The 27,740-nt window shown below is 33.4% G+C and overlaps 1 protein-coding gene across 2 annotated transcripts in view; it reads left to right on the forward strand.

Annotated features, from left to right (window-relative positions):
- The window catches only part of Pde8 (phosphodiesterase 8), a 1,030,175-nt gene that overhangs the window by 94,445 nt on the left and 907,990 nt on the right, over positions 1-27,740 (forward strand). Inside the window, exon 2 of one of the 2 annotated variants that reach the window (XM_072540201.1) lies at positions 20,731-20,914. In XM_072540201.1, coding sequence (XP_072396302.1) covers positions 20,782-20,914 — 133 coding nt within the window. In that variant the 5' untranslated portion in view covers positions 20,731-20,781. Of the gene's footprint in view, positions 1-20,730; positions 20,915-23,294; positions 23,453-27,740 lie in introns of those variants that run through there. The other variant, XM_072540203.1, reaches the window with a different exon arrangement.

The following is a 27,740-nucleotide window of genomic DNA, read 5'->3' on the forward strand; positions in this document are numbered from 1 at the left end:
ATATTCTGGAAGTAGTGCTGAAGATCTAATCCGTAGGTTTTGTTGTTTGTGTCAAGAATTGTAAAAAAATGCACGGATAGTGATGAAGATGAAAATCAACTAGCTCGTGCAGTTGATAAAGAACGGAACAGCGTAAAACTGCCGTATGTAGTCTAGCTGAACTCAATTTTCCTTGTAACAACACTCTAATTTCAAGACAAACTGGTATTAGTGCTAGAAGAAAATACCAGGCAGGGAAGACTGGAATAAAGGTGTACCCATACAAGCTACTGCTACCTGGTACACGGATGGCTCAAAAACATCGAAGGGTGTGGGAGCCGACATAGTAGGGACCAATCAAGGGATACATTTCCCGGTAAGTCTATCTAAGGATGTGATGGTTTTCCAGGCGGAAATAACTGCAATCCATCACTGCGTTGAAGAAATAGAAAGGCAGGAAAGAACGTTCTCTTCAGTTGCCATCTTCACAGATAGTCAGGCAGCGCTTAAGACACCTAATTCTGTAGAGATCAATTCTAAGCTAGTATGGAATTGCGTGTGTCGTCAATAAACTAGGAGACCGTAGCAAGATTACGGTAGCCTGGGTACCGGGACACGAGGGTCATAAGGGCAATGAAAAAGCAGATGAAATGGCCAAACAAGGCTCATAAATATTATTCATTGGACCGGGACCCTTCTGTGGCGTTGCATAGTCAGTAACAAAAACGGCTACAAGGAAGTAGGTAGCTCCCAAATCTCTGGAATGGTGGAGGAATTCACCAGGACAAAGACAGTCGAATCAGTTCATTACAGAACATTTGCCAAAATTTACGGCAGGCCTAATAAGCAAAGACATGAAAACAGTCAAAGCCATAGTGGGTCTTCTAACAGGGCACTGTAAGCTGAATAGGCACTTGAAGCTGATGGGATTATCAGATGATGACCTGTGCAGATTCTGTCACCTCGAAGAAGAAACAGCAGAGCACATTTTATGTCAGTGTCACAGTCTGGCAAATGTGCGGTTCTTTGCATTAGGAGAAGAAAATCCACAGGCAAATATCTACATGGAAGGTACAGTCTCGAAGCTAGTAGACTTTATAAAAAGGGTCAGGCTAGAGAATGATATCTAGGACTAGAGGACTACAATAGATCTGTAAAGGTCGCAGTGGAATAGGCCGAAAAGCCACCTCTCTTAATCTAATCTAGTGCTAGAACTGTACGACATATTTTAAAATGAAATAAGTACCATTTCTACATATTGCAAAAAACTCGGGAAATTTTCCTTGCTGTATATAAATAACGGATGGTGTTTTGTGAGGACATGATGAAACAGACTAATCGTCACGAAGATTTCATGAAAAATATCGTTTACAGATGAATCTTCTTTTTCTTTAACTGGCCATGACAATCCCTTCTATTACGGTAGGGTACTGAGCAGAAAATAGGCACATACGTGTTCCTTACAAAAAACAGTACCGTCAAAAAGTCAACCTCTGATCTGGTATTTTAGGTGATAACGTTTTTGGCCCTGTTTTTCATTGTGAACACTTTGTGTCGTCGTAAATAGCTAGATATCCAGAGAAATCACATAGTTCCAGCAGTTCGAGCATTTTCTATTAATATGGATGAAATTTGGTTGCAGAAGACGGCTGTGCAGCTCACAATGCACGGTAGGTGAACAAAAGGTACCATAAAACTGTCACCTCGCTCTCCTGATCTTGCACCTTTGGACTTTTTCTTGTGGGGTTATGTGAAGCAACAAATTTACCGACATGAGCATAAACGTGCCGGAAATTTAGACAAATTACGTCAAAAAATCATTCAGGTCTTTCAAAGCATAACACCCGAAATGTTGTCGAGTACCTGAAGCCAAATATACAAAAGATTGGGGCACTGCTTGGCTGAACGTGGTGTTTTTTTTAAATATTTAATTTAAAATATTTTTAATTAAAATTATAAAATTGTTATTTTTTAGAATAAATTCTTTTAATTTATGGAATTTATTTAGTTGTTTTTTATGAGTTGAGATTAACGAAGCTGTTGATTTAATCTAAGATATAATCTTGCTTTTATATCTTGTAATCACATCTTTGAAATATTTCCCCAGACCATCTAAAAAATAAACTTTCTTTCGGCAGTGTACAGACATTGTACAGAACAATGTACTGACAAGACTACCCATAGTGCTTAAGGGTCTATCACAGATATGTGGTTACATGCTTAGATTAATGAAACTCATTAATCCTAGTTTCATTAATCAAGGTTACTTGTTATTCTCTCGAACATATCATACTATATAATATTTTTTCTCAGTTCATTGCGTTGTATTAATGTCCTATAGTTAGTTTTTCCATACCTGTAGAGCGGTATATATATATATATATATATATATATATATATATATATATAAAAATATGTTGGAAATATCGGGTATGTGGTCTATATTAAATAAAAATCTTTGTTTTTTCTAAAGCTCAATATTTCGCCATTTATTTAATTAATTAAATAATAATTAATAATTTAATTAAATTTTAACATGCATTTTATTAAATGTACAGTTTCATCAACAATAATGTTATTTTAAAATTCAATTTTATTTATGTTTATAATCTTTTAATTTCTGTAAGTATTGTAAATCTAAGTGTACGTCAGTGTTTTGAAATGTTTGTTTTTTACAGTTACTCCCGATGAAGCTATTAAATAAATGGCGAAATATTGAGCTTTAGAAAAAACAAAGATTTTTATTTAATATAGACCACATACCCGATATTTCCAACATATTTATAAATTGTTTTTTGGTCGAAATAATCACGTTAAATATATATATATATATATATATATATATATATATATATATATATATATATATATATATATATATATTTCCACAAAAACAAATTCTACTATATATAAACTATATAAATTATAAACTAATTCTCTCTCAAGGTTGGCATTCGGCATGACAACGTTAACGGTTATTTGTACTTTCTATTGGTTGCTATTTTAACTTGTTTATTACTTATTACAATTTTTTTAATAAAATTTTTTCATTTAATTAAAAAAAAAACATTTGTTAGCTAAAAATATTTTTAATTATGATATTAATTTAAATCTGTTTGGCGACAGTTTCGTTAACCAATCTAATTTTATCTGCTAAGTTACTTATTTTTGATTGTGATTTGTGATTAAAAAATAATGTTCTAACAGCTCTTTTTATTGACACCAACCCAACCGAATAAATTATTACTCAATAAACGAATTCGACCATTGCCCGAAATTAATACCCACAACGCGTTGTGAATTTTGTGTATTTCTCACATCGCGTTTCTGGTATTTTTAACGAGGACAGAACACGTTGTGGATATAATGCGAAGATCCACAATGCGAAACTACGAAGACCGTCGGACACACACGACGATTTTTCGCGTTGTGGACAATATAAATACCCACAAAGCGAAACTTCTAATTTTATTTAAAACATGTAAATAAAAATAGATTTAAAAAAAAAGATGGCTATAAAAATTGTAAATGATGCTAAATGATGTAAATAAAAATACAAATACCCACATAACGAAACTTCTAATTTTATTTAAAAAAATTTAATTTCTAAATTTATCTTTGGATTGCATATTGGTTGTATATTGGGTTGTATAAGTTTATTCAAACCATCCTCGAATTCTTTTGTAAGGTTTTTGATTGATTCACCCACTGTATTAGAAATTATCAGAAATTACACTGAATAAAACTCGTGTTACCGATAAGATTCGATATGCGATTTCTGTATTTTCCCTTTGTGGGTATTTATATTGGCCATAAAGCAAAATTCGTCGTACGTTTCCGACAGCCTTCGTAGTTTTGTATTGTGGGTAATTGTAATTTATCCACAACGCGTTCTGTGCACGTCAAAAATAACCGAAACGTAATGTGAGAAAAAAAACGAAATTCACAACGCGTTGTGGCTATAAATTTCGGTCAATGGCCAAATTTGAATATTCAGTGCAACATATTGTAACAATAATACTACCTTCAGAAATTTGAGAGCCTATGTGTAACAATAAAACTCAACTCCAACTTTCCTTGAGAGCCAATTGTTTGAGCTTAGTCTCTCACGTGTGAGAACATCCGATCTTAACAAATAAAACAGGACATTAACTAATCGTATTTATTGTACATATATTGTAAATAAATAAAATGAAATTTTAATATCAACAAAGCAAATTCTGCCTAGAACAAAAGATTTGAAATTGATAGGATAGTTATGGCTTCATATCGTTGACAGGATAACTTGTTGATAGCTTTACATGCTGGTTGAATGGATTGTAGCTAAATGAGCAGATTCAAGTTGGTAGAGATGTCGGGGATCAAACCCGTTGAAGTTTCAATTAGCTATTGAGTTTTGTATGGTATCGTCTATTCTGCTGCAATTTTTGTCCTATGTGTGGTGCACCATAATGTTTCAGGAACTTCCATCCAACAAGGGGGAACAACAGAAGATAAAGGATGCAGAAAAACATTGCCACTTTATTATTAAAAGTTTTAGAAGTGAAGACTGACAGGACAGAACGGGGTTGCCAACTGACAAATATATTTTATCGCCTGGAGACCAGAGCCATTTTATATATGTCTATGGCATAGAATAGAATTGGGGATAAACAAGGGGATAGAATATATTAAATGAAAGATTAAATAGGATATTTAGTTGATCCCCAACTAGTTTTAGGAGAAAAATAATAAAACAAGAGAGAAACTTAACAAATAAATAAAATCAAAGAAAATTAAAATAAAATAATAATTTAAAGAAAACTTACAAACCTGTAACGTTTATTACAATATATTTATATATATAAAAGGGGACATTTAGGTAATCTCAAAAACCCCATACCTAATGGTTCTTACTTCATCAGTTACGAAGATACTGGATGTTTTATCTATTTTGTAATTTTCTTATTTGGTTATTAACCACACTGTATATGGCACGTGAATATTCTTTATTGTGTCTAATCATAATTATGATGGTCGACAACCTTCGAAAGAAGACGGACCCTTAAGAAGAAGATTGCCATTATTGCTGATAAATAATTATATATTAATACTGTTCTTATCAAAAGAAATTTATGTAGATAACAAAAATTTAAAACTGACATACAAAGCCAAATAATAAAAATTAATAAAAGTCATAGCTAGCAGAAATATATTTTTATTGTAAAAAAAATATTTACTTGCACAAGGTAACACTTTAGAAAGCAATTTCTTTTTAATCAAATGGCAATTTACTGCTGTCCTGCCACTCTAAGCTATATTAAACTCTATTTCATCTCAAATATACATTTTTCATCCCCTTTCGTTCAACTTAGGCGGAACAAAGAGTGTTTAAACGGGAAAACCACCCAATATATTTTTAACTTTGTAGTTTTTTATTAATTATCGAACTACATGCCAAAGAAGTTTGTAAAGTAAATTAAAAATAATTTATATACTTGTATAATAACTAAGACATGCTGATGATAAATCACTCCATCATCATGACATTTACACTCCTAGCGGAGAGAATGTCACCCTTTTTGGGCTCTTCCGATTCGTTTGTAGTAGGTAATCAGTCCGCATTAACATTTTGGTTTTACAATTGGTTGTATGACTTAGCGTCTTCTACAACATTTCTTCGTTCTTTGCTGTTTTTGCTTATAGTGTTCCAATCTCTAACTTCTTAAGGTCCGCAATTATCTGATCCTTACATCTCGTCTCTGGTCTTCCTAGTGGTCTGCCTGATCTTCTTCTTAGAGTGCTGTCTCCCTACGGAGGATGGCAATCATAATGCATAATGCATAATCCATTAGGCGATTTTCTTAATAACTGCTTTTGAGTTTCTTCTTTCTAGATGTCCCATCCATATAAGTCTCTGTACCTTGATAAATAGGACGATGTCTTCTCCTTTCAAAAGTTCTCTTACTTTGTAGTTCATTAGTTTTCTAAATTCATTATCACCTAACTTAAGTGGGTCTGCTATTGTCCGAATTATTTTTCTCTCTAGTATCTCCAATCTTTCTTCCTCTTTATGTCTTAGGCAGAATACTTCAGCACCATATGTGATTACTGGTCTAATTGCTACTCTGTAGATTATCAGTTTATTATTCTGAGTAAGATTCTTATCTTTGAGGAAGTTGTTGTATTTCCAGTAAGTTCTGTTTCCTGCCAGATTTTAAAGTCGTCTACCTTTTCAAACCTATTTTACACAATATTTACCTACCTTGTCACATTAACTGTACTTTTTATTAAGCACATTAGGTGTCTTGTTTTATTTTGATTTATTGCCAAACTCCTCTTGGATACTTCCTTGCACAACTTCGCAAATTCTTCATTTTAACTGTTTAGGTTTCTACTAATCAGTGCTATGTCGTCAACGTACGCCACAAGTTGCGTCTTCGATGTTATAATTGAGGCTATGAGAGCAAAAGTGGTCTAACCCCAAATATTATATAATGGATTTGCATAAACCAAGACTATATGCGTTTTTTTAAATTTTATAAAATAAAAATATGTTGTCAAAAGGTTTTAAAATGTTTTTAAATCATTAACTACTAGTAAAAAAACTCTAAGATCGTGCAGTATATTAAAAAAAAAAAAATTAAAATTTTACCTTTTTTTTTACTTTAGTAGTTTTGTCGTCACCTACTTTGTCCTCTTTTATCCTGAGGTGCAAGTCAGTTTGTGATTTTTTTTGTAGAAGTATATCTACTCTATCTATTAGAAATCTGAAAGGTTTTCTACACAAAAGGTTTACATATTTGAATTTCTACGGGTCTATCCTACAAAAAGGATGACATTCTTTTACGTATTTATATACTGAACAATTTTGGTGTAATCCACAACTTCGTGGGTTAGCCCATTCGTGTTTTCAAATTTTTGTCATTTTCGATGTTGTGCAATTAACCTGCTAGAGCGATATATGCTGTAATATACAGAAATGTTGGTTAGGCCAGTCTTGCTTTAAAACTTTAGGTCGTTAAAACTGATTGCGATCTATAACTCAATTATCAACAACATGTTGGTTAGACCACTTTTGCCGTCGATCTCTGCATTGTCATTTTCATAAGCTTTATGAGTTTTATTGGGATATTTAGGTTTTTCAACACTTCTTGTAGGTCGGGTCTTATTAGGCTGTCAAATGCTTGCTTGAAATTTATCAAAAGGATGTGTAAGTCAATTTCATATTCGTAACACTCCTCAATTGACTATGTGCTTATGTGTATTGCGTCTATAGTTGGCCTTCCCTCTTTAACTCCCTGCTGGTATTCTCCTATTTTAGTTTTAATGTATTTTGAGTCTTTCTCTGAAGAATAATGTGAATATTTTATAGCAGCTATTTAAAAATGTTATTCCTCTATGGTTGTTACATGTTGTGGTGTCTCCTTGCTTTAAAATATAAAATATCCACCCTGTTCTCCATTCTTTGGACACTCTTTCTTCTTCCGAAATCCTTATTATTGGGTCGTACATTTTTCGTTGCAATTCTTCTCTTCCTTGTTTTTTTAGCTCATTGGAGACTTCGTCTGTGCCTGCTACTTTATTTTGCTTTAGATTTCTTATCACACGTAAAACATCCTCGGATTTTTTACATGTGATAATCCTCGGAAAAAATATGACGGATTTTTGATATCGTTTTTATCAATAAGGTATATTTCTTCCATACATTCGTGAGTGCTTTCTGTAACTTTAAATAACTCTTCGTAATATTTCTCCCATATTTTGACATTAATCTTAACTGTTGGTTTTTTCCTGGTTTGGGATTTTATATATTTATATAGCTTTACATTATTCTTGCTATTAACTTCCAACTCTTCTGTAAGTTCATGAATTCATCTCTTTTTTCTATTTGTACAGCATTTGTTTAAGTCTTTCTTTCTTCTCATATACTCTTCAAATTTTCTGTTCTACCTGTTTTCAGCCATTCTTTCGTGCTAGGATTTTTCCCTAGTGGCTGTTTCATAGTCTTCGTCGTATTATTCTTTTTTCCTTTTTATTTCGTTATATCCTATTACTTTTTCTGCTGGTATTGAAATGTGGCCTTTTATTTCTTTCCACGTTTCTTCTATTGTTACATTGTTAGGGTTTGAGACTTTTAAATTTGCTTCCAACTCTTTAGAATAATCTTTTTGAATATTATCTGACTCTACATTCTCTACATTCCACTTTTTTCTCTTTGTGTATTGCTTTGTGTATTGCTTTGTGTCTTTAATTATTTTCAATACCATGTCTCCTATTACCAGGAAGTGGTCAGAATCTGCATTTGCACCCCGACATGACCTGGAATGTTGAATTGTTCTTCTCCACTTTTTTGAAATCAAAATATGATCTATTTGATTATCCCCAGTTGACCCTGGTATAAGCCATGCTACCTTATGCTCTTTTTTGTGTTTGAAGTGTGTGCTCATCATAAATGTATCTGTTGCTGCGGCTAGGTTACAAAGCATTCTCCCGTTAATGTTCGTAATTGTGTGGAGAAATTTCTTTCCAGCTGCCTCTTTCCTATCATTGTGTTGAAATCGCCTACACAACGTTCCACGTTAGGAAAATAACATTAGGCTTATGGAGATCAGTGTTGCCAAAACTCTCAGGCATGCGGTTTACTAGATTGTCGATATATTTTTCGAATTTCCATTTTCAATTAACATTTAACTGTAAAGTCAGAATAACAACTGAAGAACCACAAAACCTTATTATCATTATGTAGTCTCAGAGAACGACATAAAATCGCTGACATACGTACACCGTATTATTTTAAGTTGCAATTAGTAATTAGATATATGCATTCCAAGCGGTCCGTTTATTTGCTTTTAAATCTTTAATAGCCGGCAAAGTGCATGATTTAACTAAGCAATATTTTCTACTGATTTCTATGATTCATGGTATATGATATTCTTACCGAAAAACAAATAAACTATCGTTACTATAATTAAAATAAGATAAAGTAAAATTATCTTTTGTAAATACTATTTATTTAATTAAAATCATTTTCCCTACTTTTCATCTCTTGTTTCGAATGGGCACTTTTGGTCAATTACGTTAAAAAACATTAATTTAATTCATGTCTGTGAAAACGAAAATACAAATTATACAACCCTGAATCGCGCTTGTGTTCATCGTGGCATCGCTGCGCTTCTATCGTCCATAAGAAATACATGGCCCTATCTTCGCAATGTTATTTTCTTAACGTGAAACGCTCTATAGTAAAAAATGTTATTCTTGGGAATATTTTATTAATGTATTTTAATTAATTATTTATAATAATGCATATTTTTCCACATATTGCTTTAAAATATATCACATTGTCTCTTCGTTTACTGCTAATTCGGAAAGCTGTACCATTATGACCTTGTTTGGTATCTCTGGAATAAAACATTGTGTATTTCTTTTTTACTATTACCCCTGATATTTCCATCGAATCTCTTGTAATGCTAAAATTTTGATCTTGTACTGTTCCATCTCCTCACCAGCTTTTCCATTTTACCGGCACTTAATAGAGTCTTAATATTCCATGTTCCTATTCGTATCCTGTTAGTTTTTCTTTTATTTCGATTTTTTTGTTTTTTCTTGCACTCTTTACTACCTTCTTTTTGCCAGTTGCTGTATTCTTAATTAGTTTTTTTAAGTATTGGTTGCCTTTGTTATTTTCACCAGTTTATCTTCTGTATATGGGCTTCCCATTGGGGATCTTTGACTGACTGTTTTAGCTTAACATTTGTTTTCCTTTGATTTACTGTGTTCTCCAATTGTTTTCTATGATAAAACACTAGTTACACTAAAAAAGAAAACAAATACTGTTTGAATTACATACGCTCGATTTTCCTCACAGAACTTTATTTTCAATACAAAAATGTATGCAATAGATTTTAATAAAATTTAAAAGATTTTATCCATAAAAAACTGACTTTGAAGGTAATGAATAAGTATTGAGCGCGGACACTGAACTAACGTTTGATGCGCGTCAGATGATATAAAACTATGAGCCAAATTAAATGTTTTGCGCTTTGAGGCTAGTGATCTCAGTCCCATCCCAAACTCACGACGATACAAATCTATATAATATCTGGGAGTCAAACAACACATAACCATATCTTGCAAATAATCCTACAACTCAAATACTTCTAGAACCCAGCAAGCAAGCAATAGTATTGAATTAAGCCTATGAGACTTGAACACCACTAAGAATGATATTCGGGTACTACGATTCATTGAGGCGAGAGGGATTGGTTCGTGTAATCAAGAATCACTCCACTTAGCCCCAATGCTCCAGACCATCTTTCACCCCGATAGAATGCTGATGCGCTATAGAGGCTACAAACATCAGCAGAATATTTGTCCTGTGGAAGCCCTGGGTACAAGAGCTCCCACATAATAACCTACCCCGAACTATACACGTGAGGAACTTTAGTCCTGCTATCTCTAATGACGTATCATCGAACTGTATTACTTACTCGGGTGAAATTTTTCGCTCCAAGCTAGGCCCAGTTTGGCAACTCGGCGCTCGAGGGTGTGATCTCTTCTTACCCATTTTTTTTGTTAGTATTGTTTGTGGCTTGCGCCTTTTGTTAGTGTCTTAATTATTATTTTTTGGTAGCCAAAGCCGTTTTTTTTGTATTTTTGTGCATTTTTTTAAGGCTGCCTGAAACGTACAAAATCAAAATTAGTAAATACACTAAGATGCCAAACGTGAGCGTGTTGTCTTCTTTTGGTAGCGCTATGATTATCTAGACTTATATGTTTGCTAATATTTGCTGTTTGGGTGTTCTGGTCTTCCAATTAAGGTATACATCATACCTTAATATTTCTCGCAGGATCCGGTTGGGGTATTCTTTTAGCTTAGCTTATTTTGTTCTAGTTTTTTGTTTCATCATATCCAGTACTCTTATTTGTTTTAGGTCTCTGAACAGGAAACGGTAATCCACGAACCTGGTGACATTTACAGCTTCTCCAAGACAGTTTTTGTGTGCTGCTTGTATATTCTTTTTATTACTATGACTAACGTTTCCTCATGCAAGATATACATAAAATATGTAATTTTGTGTAGTATGATGCTGTTTATCAGTCTTATTTTTTCATAGCTAATTTGCATCTTTCTCCTGTGAGTCCTGTTATTGCTGCTCTGGCCGTTGCTGTTTTCTGGACTGTCCCGTTAACATGTAGTGTAAATATTGGATCTTGGTCTAGATGACCCCTAGGTATTTAGCTTCGTTTTGCCGTTTGATGAATCTGTTTTGCAGTGTTTTTCTGGATTACCCTTTTTTTAAAGATAACCGGTTGCGTCTTACGATTTCCCATTGGATACTTCATTCTTATATTGTATCCAGTGCCGTCTGTAAATTTCTGACAGCTATATTTAGGTTCCTGCATTTTCCTACCTAATTGATCTAGTAAAAATTTGTCATATTTAAAGTATCTAGGATGATGGTTATCTGTAAGTGTGTCTCGTGTAGGACTTCAAGTCGAAAATTGATGTTCGGAATCATAAGTTAAAGATTACTTCCATATTCTGCCCCAGGGTACGTTTTGCAATTGATGGCTAATTTCCATCTTGACCTAATTAAAATAAAATAAGTTAAAATCTTGAAAATGTTGCCTGAGTGAGTCAATTTCAAATTAGGTAAAAGAAATAAGAATAAGACTTACTCACATACAATTTATTTTACTACCAAAGACCGGTTTCGCGTACTATAAGTTGCTATGAATCTTTAGGTCAACGATACATGGTAAACTAAATGATGCCAATACAGAAATGTCGATTAACTCTTGCAGGATCAACCTTTTATTAGCAACTGCGAGGACCAACGTTGGGTTAATCAATGTCCACATATATATTAATCAAAAACGTACTTATTTATTAAAATTAATTTAAAAATAACAGTTTTACAAATAAAAAAGTATTCCTAGATGTTAATGGAACAGTTAAAAAGATAAGAATTTATAATTTACCCGGAGTATTCTCTGACTTCTGGCTGTGCTTACCGCATACATACTTCTGGCATTTTGAACAAACTATGGTTGTTGTTGCCAATTTATATTTCTTTTCTCTTCTAGATTTTGCTAAATTGCGACATGAATGGCATCGTCCCTTTCCACGTTGGAATGATGTTGAAGGTACAACTAGAAAAAGTTTGCATTCGACTATATTTTCGATGGCATGCACTACAAAATGACGAAGTCCAGTTAAATTTGCAGCTTTTCTTTCACTAAGCGGTAGCCTTAAGGCAAGACAAAGTTAATTCTTGCAGAAACAAACGACGACAACTGCTCTTATTTTCGTTCCAATTTGGAAAATTGAGAATAAATAGGGAATACGTATTGATGGCTGCAAAAAAACTGAGAGTGGCCATCTTCTAGTCGATCGCTTCGACGTATATTTTCTCGCCATCTGGTCTAAAGTATCAACACCTCCCTTAGTCTCATTATAAAAAAATATTGATATCTGATTTATTTTTGTATTCGTCTCTTACATCATCAGAATGCTGGGTTGATAAAAAGAGAAGCATCTTTGTAGGATTGTTACAGAATAACGAAGAGTAACTGGTGAGTTTCCGGACTTTGGATCTGAAAATGCAAACATATTTGAATACAATTGTCTTCCTTCCGTTTTTTTAAATACTTCCGGTATATGCCTGAGATTTTGTTGGAGAGTGCCAACTAAAGTCAGACCGAAATCTTTATTCTAAAATCGTATGTAATGTAATGTTGTGGATACTTTTTACCCACCCTTGGCCTTCTTGGGTTAATAATAATCCCTGTATCGGCATCATTTAGTTTATCATGTATTGTTGACCTAAAGATGTATAGGGAATTATAATAAACGAAACCGATCGTTGGTGCTAAAATAAATTGATTGTAAGTTTTATTTATATGTCTTTCATCTAATTTAAAATAAGTTAAATTGTTTGTTATTGACTCCATAATGGAAAATTTGGTTAACAATTTTTTTTAACTATTATGAGCTTCAATATAGGTAAAATATATGTCACAGCATGGCCGAAGCACCAACTTTTAGACAGAGCATTCATACTCTTTGATTGGCAATTCTGATTGGTGCATTTGTGTGTCATTTCCTTTATATAGCATACCATTACCACATGTAGGAGATCGGTCGATAAGACTCCGGGTCTGATTTTCTTCTTCCCTGCTTAAGGACTGGAATAATAATTGACTGGTGCCAACTATCAGGAAACAACTGGAATGTTATCAGGTCCAGGACTGGTATCTTTTGTACAGTTTAATGAATATAGTAACTCGTCCATTGAGAGTTCGACGTTAAGAGGAGAATTTGTATGATCTTCTAAATCTATATAAGTGTTCTCTAAATTTTGTTTGTGTATTATGGAATTTGTAGAGATAATGTCATTGCTGGAGTGTCTTAGATACGTATCAGCAAGTATAGCAGTTATTTGTTCTTTCGTCGAGCAAGTAAGATTGTTATGTTCTAGATAATGGATTGTATTGAAGGATTTTTTTCCATTCAATCATTTGCCAAACTTCGGAAATAGGAGTAGATGAATTTAAGGACGAGACATACGCTTTCCATGCTTCTTTTCTGCTTTTCTTCAATATATATCTACAGTAGGCTCGCTTTTGCTTAAATTCGAGTTGGTTTTGGAGTGTGGGGAATTTTTTAAATTTTTGTAAAAAGTTCTTTTTGACTCTCTGATTGCCATCTTACATTCCTGGTTCCACCAAGGGACTGGAGGATGTTTTTTTGGGAAATTTATAAAACCTACGGACAATTCTGCAGCTGTTGTTATAAGCTGAACAAAACTGGAAACTATAGAATTAATGTTTGCACGGTCATCACTAGGAGGAGTTAGCTCTGATATGGATCGAGATATTAAAGAAGAATATAAAGACCAGTCGGCATTCTTTAGATGCCATTTATTAGACGGAGCGAAAGAGGGAGCTGTATTGTTATTCGTTATTAATATTGGGAAGTGGTCACTTCCATGTAGATGAGATGTGACTTGTGATGATGAGATGTAGATGAGATGCGCCAAGACAGTCCAGGTTGTAAAACTGGGTCACATAAAGTTAAATCAATTGCTGAACCACCACCTGTAGAGTCATTAAATCTTGTAAAACTACCATCATTAAGTAAGTTGAGATTAAGGTTAGTTATAATTTGTTCGATTTCACGCCCTAAACTATCGGATTTATTTGATCCCCATAGAACATGATGTGCATTGAAGTCACCTAAAATAATTCGTGGTTGAGGAATTTGATTAAAAAGGTCTAATAGTTCGCGAGCTGAAGGATCAGTACCAGGAGGAATGTATATATTGCAGATGTTTATTTTTTGAGGTCCTTTCAAAGTTATTGCTGTAGCCTCTAATTGTGTATTTAAATCAATTATTTCTGAATCATATTGGTTATGTACATAAATAGCTGTCCCTCCACTAGCCTGGTTTGCATTAAGTCGATTTTTAATATATGGTTTGTAGTTTTTTAGTTTGTAAAATTTCTGCTGTTTAAAGTGTGTCTCTTGTAGACATATTATGGACGGTATGAATTTGGACATTAGTAATTTAAATTCTTCTAGACGGGTGTAAAACCCGTTCAGATTCCACTGAATTATGGAGTGGAATTTTTAATTAATAGGTGTATCACTGCAATCTGTAGAGGAATAGTTATCCTGTAGTTTACAAAGTTTCTTCCTTAGTCTTGTACATCGTGTTTTCAAGTATCCTTGTGATAGCACTGGGTGAAGTTTTTTTAGGAGATCTATTAACCCTTCGATATCTTCCGTGTATGTTTTAGCAATACTAAGCGGATCTGCAGCTCCATGGGTGTTTTCAAGTAAATCTATTATCTCTTCTTGACTTAAGCAGCTACTGTTTGACTTGTTTTGGAAAAAATCAACTGTACAGTTAGTAAGATCTTCAGCTAAGTTATGGTGGGTTTGGACGTCTGTTTTTGTTCTTTTGTGTTTTTTATTGGGTTCTTTAAAAGGATTTCCACCCTCCGGTTCAGGAGAATTTGTTATATCAGAAGCATTTCTTTTAGGTGTTTGAGCTTCTGTTTGAGATTCATTTATAGTTTTATTTATTTTACCAGGTTCAGAAGCATTACTTTTAGGTGTTTGTACTTTTGTTTGAGTTTCTATTTTAGTTTCATTTATTTTACCCGGTACCGTCTCCATTGTTTGGGAGTTATCGAAAGAGGTAGAGTTTTTGGTGTGGGTGAAGTGGTGCTTTCAGTAGGTTGTGGATTACTGATTTGTTTGGTAAGTACGGGAGGATGTACTGTTGTTTGAGTTGTATTTTGTTGTGAACTAACAGTCTGGTCACATTGTGATTGAGAAATGTGTGTTGTATTGTCATCGGTGGATTGATTATTATGATTTGGGCATCGAGATGCTAAATGATCAGTTTGTTTACAAATAAAGCACGTTTGTTTTTCTAGTGAGAGAAATATTCGATAGTTCGATTGATCATGGTAAATTAGTATTGAATCGGGGATATTTTCAAGATTTGTAGGGGCTATATAAGTAAAACGTCGAAAACTAATGATATGTCTAAAACTAGGATTTGATGTTCCGATCCGTAAAAAATCTATTGGTGTTATTTGATAGATTCCTATCTTTTTGAGTTCATTTTCTATTACGTTATGTGGCATAGAAGGAGATACATTAGAAATAATTAGTTTTTCGTTTGGAGTAATTAGTTTTCTAGCTTGTATACGATGTTGGTTTACTATTATTATCCCATTGTCTGTTTCCAAAAATTTTTGAACAATATTTTCCGAAGTGAAGTAGATGCATATACGATCATTAACAATTCTGGATATTGCAAGTATATTTTTGGGGTCAACTAAGTTGGCTACAGCATTCAGGTAATCCTCGATTTTTGAATTTGGAACTGTATTTACTACAATTGCTTGTTTTTTGGAAGGAAATATGTTGGTAGGTTCATTTAAAACTGTTGAATATAACTTTGGTGCAGTAGTATCATTTTTGGGGATTTCTTGTTGTGAAAAAACATTTGATGATGAAGCTTGGTTCATGTTGATCTACGGAACCTGAGGACGGTCCTCGCACCAATACGAAATCATTGATAATAACTCGATGTAATTAAATAAATTAAATTACTTACAGTTAATGTCCAAAAGTATCGACAATAAATAATTATTGTCAATAATTTACACTTTACTACACTTTTAGCTTTCAATGTTTTTAAACCAATATTTATGTTTAATACCCCTAAAAAAGTATTTTTCCCGCGACGTAGACTTTAAACACCAAAAAATTGCCTTATATTTTACTCGGAATAAATGTTAAATAAACTTTTAATCAGTTAAGTGTGAAATTGCCAGAGGTACATTTATTTTATAGCATTTTAAGCCTCGACCTTCTTTCTAGAGTTCGTTTTTCTGTGACTCGGAAGTCAGACATCAATCTTCCTTAGATTAAAAATAAATTTTCATTTAGATGTCTACCCTCGAGATTAAATAAAAATTTAATGATCTCTCAAACAATTTCATCGAGCAAAATTTATTCCGATTTAATGGTTTTTGAGCAGGAAATGATTTTAGTGACTTAATAATAAAAAACTAATATCTTTTATTATAATTGGAATAAAGTTTTCTTTTTATTATCTACTTTACTATAAAACCATTAGAAACATTATTCTTTTCATTATCATTATGTTTATTCACTTTTTATTTCGTTATTATAGCTCTTAAACTTACTTATTACTACTTAGTAGAAGTACAAATTAACGTTATTCTCGATCCTTTCCTTGAGAGGATTTTTGCTTTAACCAATTCGTTATCGAGAAAGTATATATATATATATGTATATATATATATATATATATATATATATATATATATATATATATATATATATATATACCACCATACACATATATATGAAGGAAACCACCAGTCCCTCGACTTCCTCTCTGAAGGCTTCATCACGACTTCCGGGGTTTTAGTCTCTTGAGTCCCAGATCACTAATAGTTACTGTACTACTGCTTCGTGGGTCCATTAATATCGATGCTGGCGAGGTTCACTGACGTCCCATTTGGATGGTAGTTGGCGCGAAGATTTTTAACGACGGGAATTGGATTGGTAGATGGAGCGGACGATCTTTTCTTTAGTAGAGGTATACATGTCGTGGGCAGGCGAGTGCCGTCATCTCTTTTATTAAACAAATTTGGTCGTTTTCCGATCTCTATGGCTTCTCGGATCACGGATAGATCAAATATTCTTTTTCGTTGACTGTATTTCTTGTTCAGTAGAACTTGGAGTTGGTCTTCTTTGTCAACTATTTTAATTCTAAAATTGGTAAGTACCACTTCTTTGTACGGAGATTTTGTATCTTTGACTGAGGATCTTGTGTTCAGTTAGCTCATATATCTGTTGTAATGTTTGATCAGATTTGGATATTGTATTCCCTCCATCTTAGTCAAGGCCCATCATGGGCTCTGCACATGTCTTGCATAATTAATGACGATATGGATATATATCAATTACTTACTCACATATCCGTGGCTTTACACAACATATTCTGTTTAACACATTACATTTCTTGCCATATATATCTTCTTTAGTAAGGTCTCTTTTTTCCATTATTGTTTTCATTTGTTCCTCTCACTGTTATCTAGGATATCCTCTTTTCTTCTTTCTGTTTGGTTTCCATTTACAAGTCCTCAGCGGTATCTTATCCATTTTGGTCCTCTCATTACGTGGCATAGGTATTCCAGTTTTCTGGTTTATAATGGTCTTCTTCTGTTTCTTTACCAACCCTCTCCTGTCCTTATTTGTAATTTTATTTTGCTCCTTCTTGTAGTGGCGATCCGTTTCGGATGTTGGCAATCATCATGGCAATCTGTATTTTGCAAACTGCGGCTCTAAATAGATTTGTGGTTGTTGTGTTGAACTACGTACGTAAAGTTTTCAGCCAGGAAATCCTTCGCTTTCCTGGTCATCGATTTTCCTCTACTTTTTTTGTAGAATTAATTGCAGCAACCCATATCTTTCGCTATTCCTCATGATGTGACCGAGGTATTCCATTTTGGCTGTTTTTACTGTGGTTAACAATTCTTTTACTTTTTGCATTCTTAATACAACGTACTGGTTAGTAACGTGGTCGGTAATTCTATTAGTCCATAATATTTTTAATAATCGGCTGTATAACTAGAGTTCGAAAGCATCGATTCTTTTTAAATTAAATTTTTTAAATATCCAAGTCTCAGCTTCTTATAATAATAATAAAAATATATAGCATCTAATGGTACGTAGTCTGATTTCCAAATTAAGATTTCTGCACGTTTGGAATGGCTTCATTCGTATAAATGCTGATCTGGCAATCTCTATTTGCCTATTAATTTCTGCAGTATGATGATTGGTTTCATAGATAAAAGTTCCCAAGTACTGATATTTTTCATGTGATGTACATTTTGTACATCACATGACGCAAGATTGGTTACCTTGGGCACATATTGAGAGCAGCAAAATATGAAATACCACAGTTAATCCTACAAGGGAAGATCGAAGGTAGGAGAGGAGCCGGCCGCAAACAATTATCCTGGTTAAGGAATATTAAAGAATGGACAGGAATACACAATACAGGCGAGCTGTGTCACGCCGCCAAGAACAGAATTCTAGTAATGAGATAGTCGCCTACGCACTTTGGTGTATGGCATGTTAAGAAGAAGAAGTACATTTTGTGGTCTATTTGTAATTAGCACATACTCGTTACAACAACACTGGCGTATCCTAACTCTGAAGCATCGCAGAAGTTGTGAATCTCAACTTTAGACTATTTAGTGAAGCCAACGTTTGGTATTTATAAATTTTAAATCTTCTTTTATTGTAATTCTTATCGTCTCTTTACTCATTTTTGGAATGAGATCTTTCTCCATTACCTTTGTCCTAATGGATTCGAGGGTTGGCGCTTTATTCTCAAAAAAGAAAGAATGGATAGTAGTTCGTACACAATTTTTCTGGCATTCGTCCAATTCAATTTTTACCACACGGATAATACCGTTAAAAATAAACACTGAGCTACAGCTTCCGCTGTATTTGCTTTTGTCTATCGACATAAACTTCCACCTTTTTGTACATTACTTGTAACTAATATCTATCTTAATGCCATAAGAAGAATAAACATAAATCATATTATTCTGCTATTTGCTTGTTGTTTATTTACTTCAAAACTATTTTAAATTTAATAAATATAATGAAGTCTATTTAATAAATACAAAACAAATTTACGTTGTTATGGGGGCAAATTTAATGAAACCATCTTACTTTTCACTCATCCACATTGACAAAGCATACACAATAAAAATTACCCTAGTAAGTACCGGTAAGAATTTACTTCTGATATTTAACATTGTTGCCGTTAGCTCTCAGTTCAATTTGTAAACCTTCAATTAAAAAATTGTTATAGTATAAAATCGTAGACTAATTTTCGAAACCAAATTCAAGAATTCCGTTTTAATCTGTGCCTTCTAAGAATTGCAAGGCAAAACAGACGTTGATAAAGATGTTAAGAGGGACATGGGGAATCTAAAAATTGCATTCCACAACATATCCTCTCTAAGCAAAATACTCCTCAACTAAGCAAAATTCTTAGCGAATTGGTTTCTAGTACTCGTACAGAGTATATCGAAATAAAAAGGAAAAGACAGTTAAGATTTGATTTCACGTACAGGGCGCTTGAGCATCCGCTTATACGTATTTCGACCCAATAGGCCTCATCAGAACGGCTTTCGCAAACGCTCTGAACGTGAAATAAATCTTTTCTGTCTTAGGAAGCAACTCTAACATGGCTTCGTATAGACGCAATGTAGCGACATCTGATAATAAAATCCTGCTTCTTGTTATAGTATAATCTACAACAGTTTGGTAGATAACTTCCAACCCATTTTTGGTACCTGATCATCTTCAGCTAGGATATTATGTGTTTGATTTAGGATTTTATCTAGACGACCGCTGACAGTCTTATAAATATATCGCTATTGTCCGGGCGGTGGTATACGACCCCCAGCTGTTTTTTGCAAAAATCTTAACTGTTTTCAATAATTTGAAAAACATATAAAGTGAAACCCATTTATCACTTAATAGCAGTAAGTATTTTCTACTGGCAATAGAGCTATTTTTTATGATTTTTATATGGCAGTCAACCTGTTAATGTAAAATTCATCCTCGTTTCAGGATGGTTTCGATAAGCGTTTCAGGATATGTTTTCACGCTTTTGTTCAGTGTTTCTGTATCTTTTTTAATGTTGTGTTGTTTAATTTCTTTAATTTTATGAAATTTCTTATTTATAAGTGGCAGTGGATATCTATTTTTTACTAGGATGTATTTTAATAAATTTTTTTTCCGACGAAGCATTTTCGTTTGTGCAACTATTTTTGGCTGTCATGTATAATGAATTGATGATAAATTTTTTAGTTTTAATGTTATGATTTAGATGGTAATTTAAATATTTATTGGTGTCTGTTTTTTTGCGTGCTTGGGTTACATATTATCTCGTATCATGATTTAAGATTAATGTATACAGAAATGGAAGTGAGTTGTAATTTTTCTTTTTCTTTGTATATAATTATAAAAACTGAATATAAAAGATGTTAGATATAATTTATTATCTATAATTATAATTTCTACACAAAGTAAAATATAGTGCTCTTATTATTTTTTCAAATACATTTAAGTCCCTTTAATCATCACATACAAATTGTAAATATTATAATATATCTTTTTTTTTTCAGGGATTCGCGGCGCTGTAAAGGGGGGTGAGGGAGCCGCGCGTGTCGGGTGGAATGGGCTGCTCCCCGAGTGCCTTGTTGGAGCATATCCACAGGGACCCTTCCCAGAATCATCATCACGAAAAGGTTCACGTCTCCAAGAACGCCACTGGACCGACGCCGACATCCACCCAAGCGGCCGTCAAAGGTCAGTTCTCATTTATTTCATATTTGAATATCTTCGTATATTCATATTTTTATCGATAAAAAAAATTTTCAAATGAAAAATTGTACGTACGTATATGTTTTTGATCTTTGCATATTTTAACATTATTGACTGATTTTAAAAATAATTATGTAAAGCAGCAGACAAAGGTAATATCATATTTCTGTAAAGTGAACCAAACAGCCATTTTAATTAAAAAGTATTTAGTGTTTAGTATTTAGAAAAGCAGACAAAGGTTACACTACTATTGCTGTATATAAAATAGATTATAGTAACAAAATAATAGAATTTTTAAATAATCAAAATATTATAACCATAATCAGAAGATCCGACAGAAAAGTATTAAAAATAAATTAAACTGGCATTAGAAAATTCAAAATAAATATTAAATTTAATAGAACAGAAATAACTCAATGTTAGAAACCCACAGCACCATAAATTATACTTTTTTATTGAATTACATCTGACCACCGAATAAGACTTGTAGTTTCTTTGTATAAGTTCCGTCATATAAAATTTTAAAATAAAATTTGTTAGATATTATTTTAACACTAAATTTTTACTGAATTTATCGTAATACAACAATAGAACTAGTTTATAAAATACAACATTTTCGATTATCTAACAACTTAGACCATAATAATGAAAAATCCAATCATTTATTCTAATTGCAATTCAAATACATATATACAAATAATACTGCAGGACTTATCATGGGTAATCCTCTAGGTCCATTGCTATCAGATAGTTTTATGGATTATCTACAAATAAAGATTTAAAAACATCCCGTATTCACACAGTTTTTATATTGGTGGAGATACATGGACGATATACTGGTATCGCAGCGACCAGGGGACATCTGGCGAAATGGGCGACTGGAACAAAGAACGAACTAAGAAGATCTATGGTTATGGAATTGGTAAAATTGAGGTGGAAGCTGATCTTGCTGCTTTTAGGTCCTTTCTCATTTCGGAAAGAATTATTCACCTAAAAAAATCAAGTGAAAATCACCGAAGCTACTATTTCGTTGCCTCTCCAAAATGAAATTTTTAAATATTATGACGTGTTCTGTTAGACTAGAAACCTCAAATTATTATAGTGATGACAATTTTAGCATGGTTCCGATTAATATTCGTTCTATAAGGTATAAAACACATAATAATGATCAAACAACCGAAATAAGAGCCAGAATGGAAATAACAAGAAATGCGTTTGGTAAAATGAAAACAATTCGCTGCAACTAAGACCTTAGATTAAAACTAAGAGAAGAGCACTGAGCTGCTACGTGTTTTCTATACTGCAATATGGACTTGAAAGCTGTACATTAAAGCAAGAACACATAAATAAGTTAAAGTCCTTTGAAATGGGATGTTACAGGAGGATGCTTAGAATAGCATGGACACAGATAAAAACTAACACGAAAGTATTGCAAGAAATGGGCAAAGAATGCGAAATAATAGACACAATAAAATAAGAAAGTTACAATATCTGGGACACGTAATGAGGGTACAGCGATATGAACTGCTAAAGCTGATAATACAGGCAAATATAAGAGGAGTAAGGAGTATAGGAAGAAGAAGAATGCCATGGTTGAAGAATTTAAAGGACTGGTTTAAATGCAGTTCTATATAACCATTCAGAGCAGCAGTAGATAGAATAAAGATAGTGATGATGATATCCAACTTCCGATCGGGAGACGGCACTTAAAGAAGAAGAATCTATATTGATCTTTCACTTCTGAAAATAGTTTTTGATGATAATAATTAAAATCTTTCTATATACACTGCGTACTGCATTAGCGAATGTGATGAATGTTTGTAAAAGCTTTATAAAGTGGACGAATAGTTTTTATAACGCCACTGCCATATTTTGTTATATTTGAGAAATAGACTAAAAAGGAAATAGATTTAAAATGGATTAAAAATAGATAAAAAGTTAAAAATTTAGGAAACAGATTAAAAATGTCTAAAAGCGTATGTTTCATTATTATGGAGAAGATGTTTTAGAAACCTTGACAAACATTATAAGATTTGTTAATGCAGTCAATATTTTTTGTATTGTTTATATTCTATTTTTATTACTTATATATACTATTTAACGTGTATTTACATATATTACGTAACTAAATAGTAGCAGATACTAAAGGTAAAATGCAGGTATCATAAAAAAGCCACATTTAAGTGTCAGGACAGCTTTAATCTCCTACAAATATTCTATTATGTATTATCTCGTACGATAAGTTAGGCACTTTCTTGTCATTTATTTATGATCTCTGTTTTGTAAGCGTATCGATAAGATACCTACCTGCGTTATAATTTTTTATAGCTATATTTTCTTAAACAATTAGTATTAATTCCGAAGCGATTGTTGCAAGACGATTTAGTCGTTAGTCAACTAGAAGACATTCGAGTGGATAACCATTAGTGAGTGCTTGTCAGTGAAATAACTACATTAGTGTTGTGTTGAACATTATGTAAATTTGTGTTTGTATTTCAAATATGGCAGAACGCAGAGAAAAAGGTAACTGTGCATTGTTTATTTAAAAAAAAGGCTTATAAGTTCAAATATAGAATATCAGTAATAAAATTAATTCGAGTATGAATAATTCAGCAATGTTTGCTGACAAAAACCAAATCTATTAAACATAATTTTTCATATCCGTATATTATATTCATATTATGCTGCCCGAAAAATTGGTAATTCCTATGATATACATAGGCAATGGACAACAAGATGGATGCCAACAGTAGAATCGGACTATATTAAGATATCCACCCCAACTCAGGGTTTCATCGGATCAAATCTGCCCCGGTCCACTTGGGCAAGGCTTAATCGTATACGTATCGGATATGGTAAATGTGCTGATTCGCTGTTCAGGTGGGGTCGTGCAGAAAGTACACAGTGCGATTGCGGACAACCTAGACAGACCATAAGCCATTGTGTTTCAGACTGCTTGAATCGTGCCTACCGTAGAAACCTCCAGGTCTTTGCGGAATGTTCCCCGGAAGCAATTGAATGGCTATGTAAATTGGACATTAATATTGAGTGTCATTCACTCTATCTTTAGTGTTTAAATAATATATTTAATATATATGTATATATTATTGTATTTGTATATTTATCGTACTGTGAAAGTCCATACGCTAAATAAATATTGATATTCATGGTTCAGAAACTTGGAGTTTATCAAAAAGCAATGAAAACATGTTAGGATGTTTCGAAAGAAAAATACTAAGGCGAATCTATGGAGCAGTAAATGAAAATAGTGTCTGGAGAAGACGATACAACTTCGAACTCTATAGAATATACCAGGAACCAGATATCGTAATACATTAAGATACGACGTCTGAGATGGGTAGGCCATGTAACGCGGATGGAGCAAACCGACCCAGCTAGAAAATCGCTCCTTGATAGACCTATTGGTCAAAGAACAAGAGGAAGACTCAGAACAAGATTCCTAGATAACATAGATCAAGATATGAGAAATATGGAAATACGTGCTTGGCGGAGGAAGGCGATGGATAGGGACGACTGGAAAAAAATTCTTGGGGAGGGTAGGACCCACACAGAGTTGTAAAGCCAAAATGATGATATTATATTCATATAGGGATATAAAACCACCGAATATGTTTTTTTATTTAAAATTTACGTGTCTCGACAGCTTATGGTCATTAACACGGGTACAGTTTACAACATAATACATATTTTATATAGGTACAAGAATTTGATATGAACATTTTTTTTAAAGGTTAAAACGATAAAGCTTATCACTGTGCACTGTTTATATTAGCTGAATTAAACTTGTTTCTTTTAAAAATCTAAGAACACTGTCAAAACGATTTGGAACACTGAGAATGTCTTTTAGATTTCCTTTGAGGCTGTGCTTGTTTCTGGAAGAATCATACTGGCAGCAGTCTACTATCACGTGTTTGATGGAAAGGAGGCTGTTACAGTAGTGGCATACTGGAGGGTTTTCTGATGCCATAAGGTATCCATGGGTGAGACGTGTATGCCCTATTCGTAGTCGGTGAATAACTGATTTTTCTTTCCTGTTCATAGAGGAGATATTGACGCGAGATAAGTTGGGTTGAACGTCATGCAGCTTAGTTTTTGTTTTACTCCACAGGTCCGCCCATGAGCTGAGGATTTTTTGTTTTATTAATATTTTAAGATCCGTATGGATTTGGACCTCTTTGAAAGCTATGTCAGAAGAACAGAATATTAAACTTAGATAAAAGTTAAATATGTTTCCCAATGTGGGTAAATTGAAATATCTTAAGTTGCTTTTAAACGAGCAATACTTTTACTACAATATACAGCTCCAAAACGGATCACCCAGTGATTTCTAACAACATTCAATGTTTCATTCAAACACTAAATTTGTTTGTAAATAGGCAATACAATCGGATATAACAAAATCATACTTGTCGCAACGGCCTATGTTGCGTTAGAAGAAAATTTAAAGAAAGAAGATTGTGGATTTGACCTTACTTAAAAAAAAACGCGTGAAACTTTCGATAACTTAAGTTTAGAACTAAAGTAGAATTCCGCTATTTGGAAGAGTCATTTTATCGTTTAAACGGCGAATATCCTCAAATTTAAATGTAATGTACACAGCGGCCCTTGAAAACTACCTGTTTAATTTGCTCACAGAATGTATAATTAGTACATTTAGTTGTGCTTCTCTATAGCAGACTTGATCAGGAACTGTTGTACAGTGTAGCCGATTATTGTTCACAAGTAGCAGTTATGGTTATGCAAACCTGAATTCTTTGACGCAGCGATTACTATATATATATATATATATATATATATATATATATATATATATATATATAAGCGGAGATCCTACAGCTTCTGCCGCTTCCCGTATTTCGATCGCCATCTTTTTCTATCTCTCCAGGTGTCTTCATCAATGGCTCTGTCTTTCATGGTTTTCATAACACCTTGTATCCAAGACTTGGCTGGTCTTCCTCGTTTCCTTCTATTACTTGGATTGTATTCCATAGCTCTTTTTGGCCATCTGTTGCCGTTCATCCTCTGTACGTGTCCATACCATATTAACTGTCTAGTTTCTATTCTTTCAGAAGTTGTATGTACTCTATCTGTTTTTCTTCTAATTTTAGAATAAGGTATACGTTCTACTCTTGATATACGGCAAGCTCTTCTCAGGTAGTCCATTTCAACTGTGTCAACTTTTTTCTTTCCTTTTACTGTCATTTGCCAACATTCTGCTCCATATGTAAGAATGGGCTCTACAATTACTTTGTAGATAGTCATTTTAGTTCTCATAGTAGCTTTGTTGGACCAAAGTATCGAATTCAGAATTTGAACACTTTTCCTGCCTTGTTTCACTCTATAGTCTATATCTCGATCTGTTGTTCCTTTACTGCAGATAATACTCCCCAAATATTTGTATTTGTAGCACCTTTTCATTTGTCTAATTTCCAAATCCGGGTCTTCGTCTTCACTGCCTATTCGCATATATTCTGTTTTAGACATATTCATACTCATCCCCCATTTTTCGTATTCATCTTTGAGCTTTCTAAGCATATAATCTGCATCTTCTTCACAGCTTGCAATTAGTACTTGATCATCTGCAAAGAACAGCGTTGTCAGATAATGGTTGTTAAGCTTCAACCCCATTCCCGCACATTTTTTTCTCTACTGGTGTAGTGCTTCTTGGATATATATTTTGAATAGGGTGGAAGAAAGACAACATCCTTGTCTCAAGCCTTTCGTTACTGTAAATACCCTTGAGAAAGTATTTCCTGTTTTTACAGTGCTTTGAGGACATTTATAGATGTTCAGTATTGCTTTTAGATATGTTTTACTAAGGTCTGTTTTTGTCAAGACACTAAATAAGAGTTTTAAAGGAACTGTATCATAAGCCTTCTCCAGATCTATAAATACCAGATGCGTAGGGAGGTTTCGAGCTGTTCGTTTTTCAATTACTTGTTGAAGGGTAAATGTGTTGTCCACGCACGATCCTCCTGCTCTGAAGCCGCTTTGTTCTTCAATTTCTTTATACTCCTCTTCTATTCTTCTTTTCAATATACGATCATATAACCTTCCCAGCGAGCTAGTTACGCTAATGCTTCTATAATTTCCGCATTCTTTTCTGTCTCCCTTTTTAAAAATGGGCCTAATGTGAGCCAAATTCCAATCGTCTGGAATCGTTTGGCCTTCAATTAAGTATTTATTAAAAATATTCACTAAGCTTTCCAAAAGAGCATCCGGTTCATGTTTCACCAACTCGATGGGAATGTCTCCAGGCCCGGGTGTTTTTCCATTTTTCATTTGTTTCAATTCTATTTTCAGTTCTTCTTTGTTTATCTTATGCACCTCTGAGTTTTCTGTCATTGAGATATGGTCAGGTCTTTCCATAAATTCGTGCCTACTTTCTGTTAATAGCGTTTCGTAATATTTTTCCCACTTTTTATTTTGAATCAGGTTTATATTTCCCTCATCTTTTCTTTCTTTTCTAATACTTTTTATGAATTTCCAAGCTTGTGTTACTTTGGTTCCTCCTAAGCATCGGTCCATCTCTTCGCATTTCTCTTCCCACATTTCGTTTTTTCTTTTAGTGACTTCCTTCTTTGCTTCCCTGTTGAGTCTGCTGTAAATTCTGCGGTCTTCTGAGTCTTTCGTGGATAGCCATGTTTGATAAGCTTTTTTTTTGTCTTTAATTCATTATCAAGTCCTACTTCTTCGTTCCACCACTCTGGATTTTTTCTTTTGTCAGCTTTTTCGTACCCCAATGCCTCTTTGGCCGCCTGATGAATGCAACTTTTTAGATCTTGGTATT

Source organism: Diabrotica undecimpunctata, chromosome 8 (assembly GCF_040954645.1).
Source record: "Diabrotica undecimpunctata isolate CICGRU chromosome 8, icDiaUnde3, whole genome shotgun sequence".
NCBI classification, from domain to species: Eukaryota; Metazoa; Arthropoda; class Insecta; order Coleoptera; family Chrysomelidae; genus Diabrotica; species Diabrotica undecimpunctata.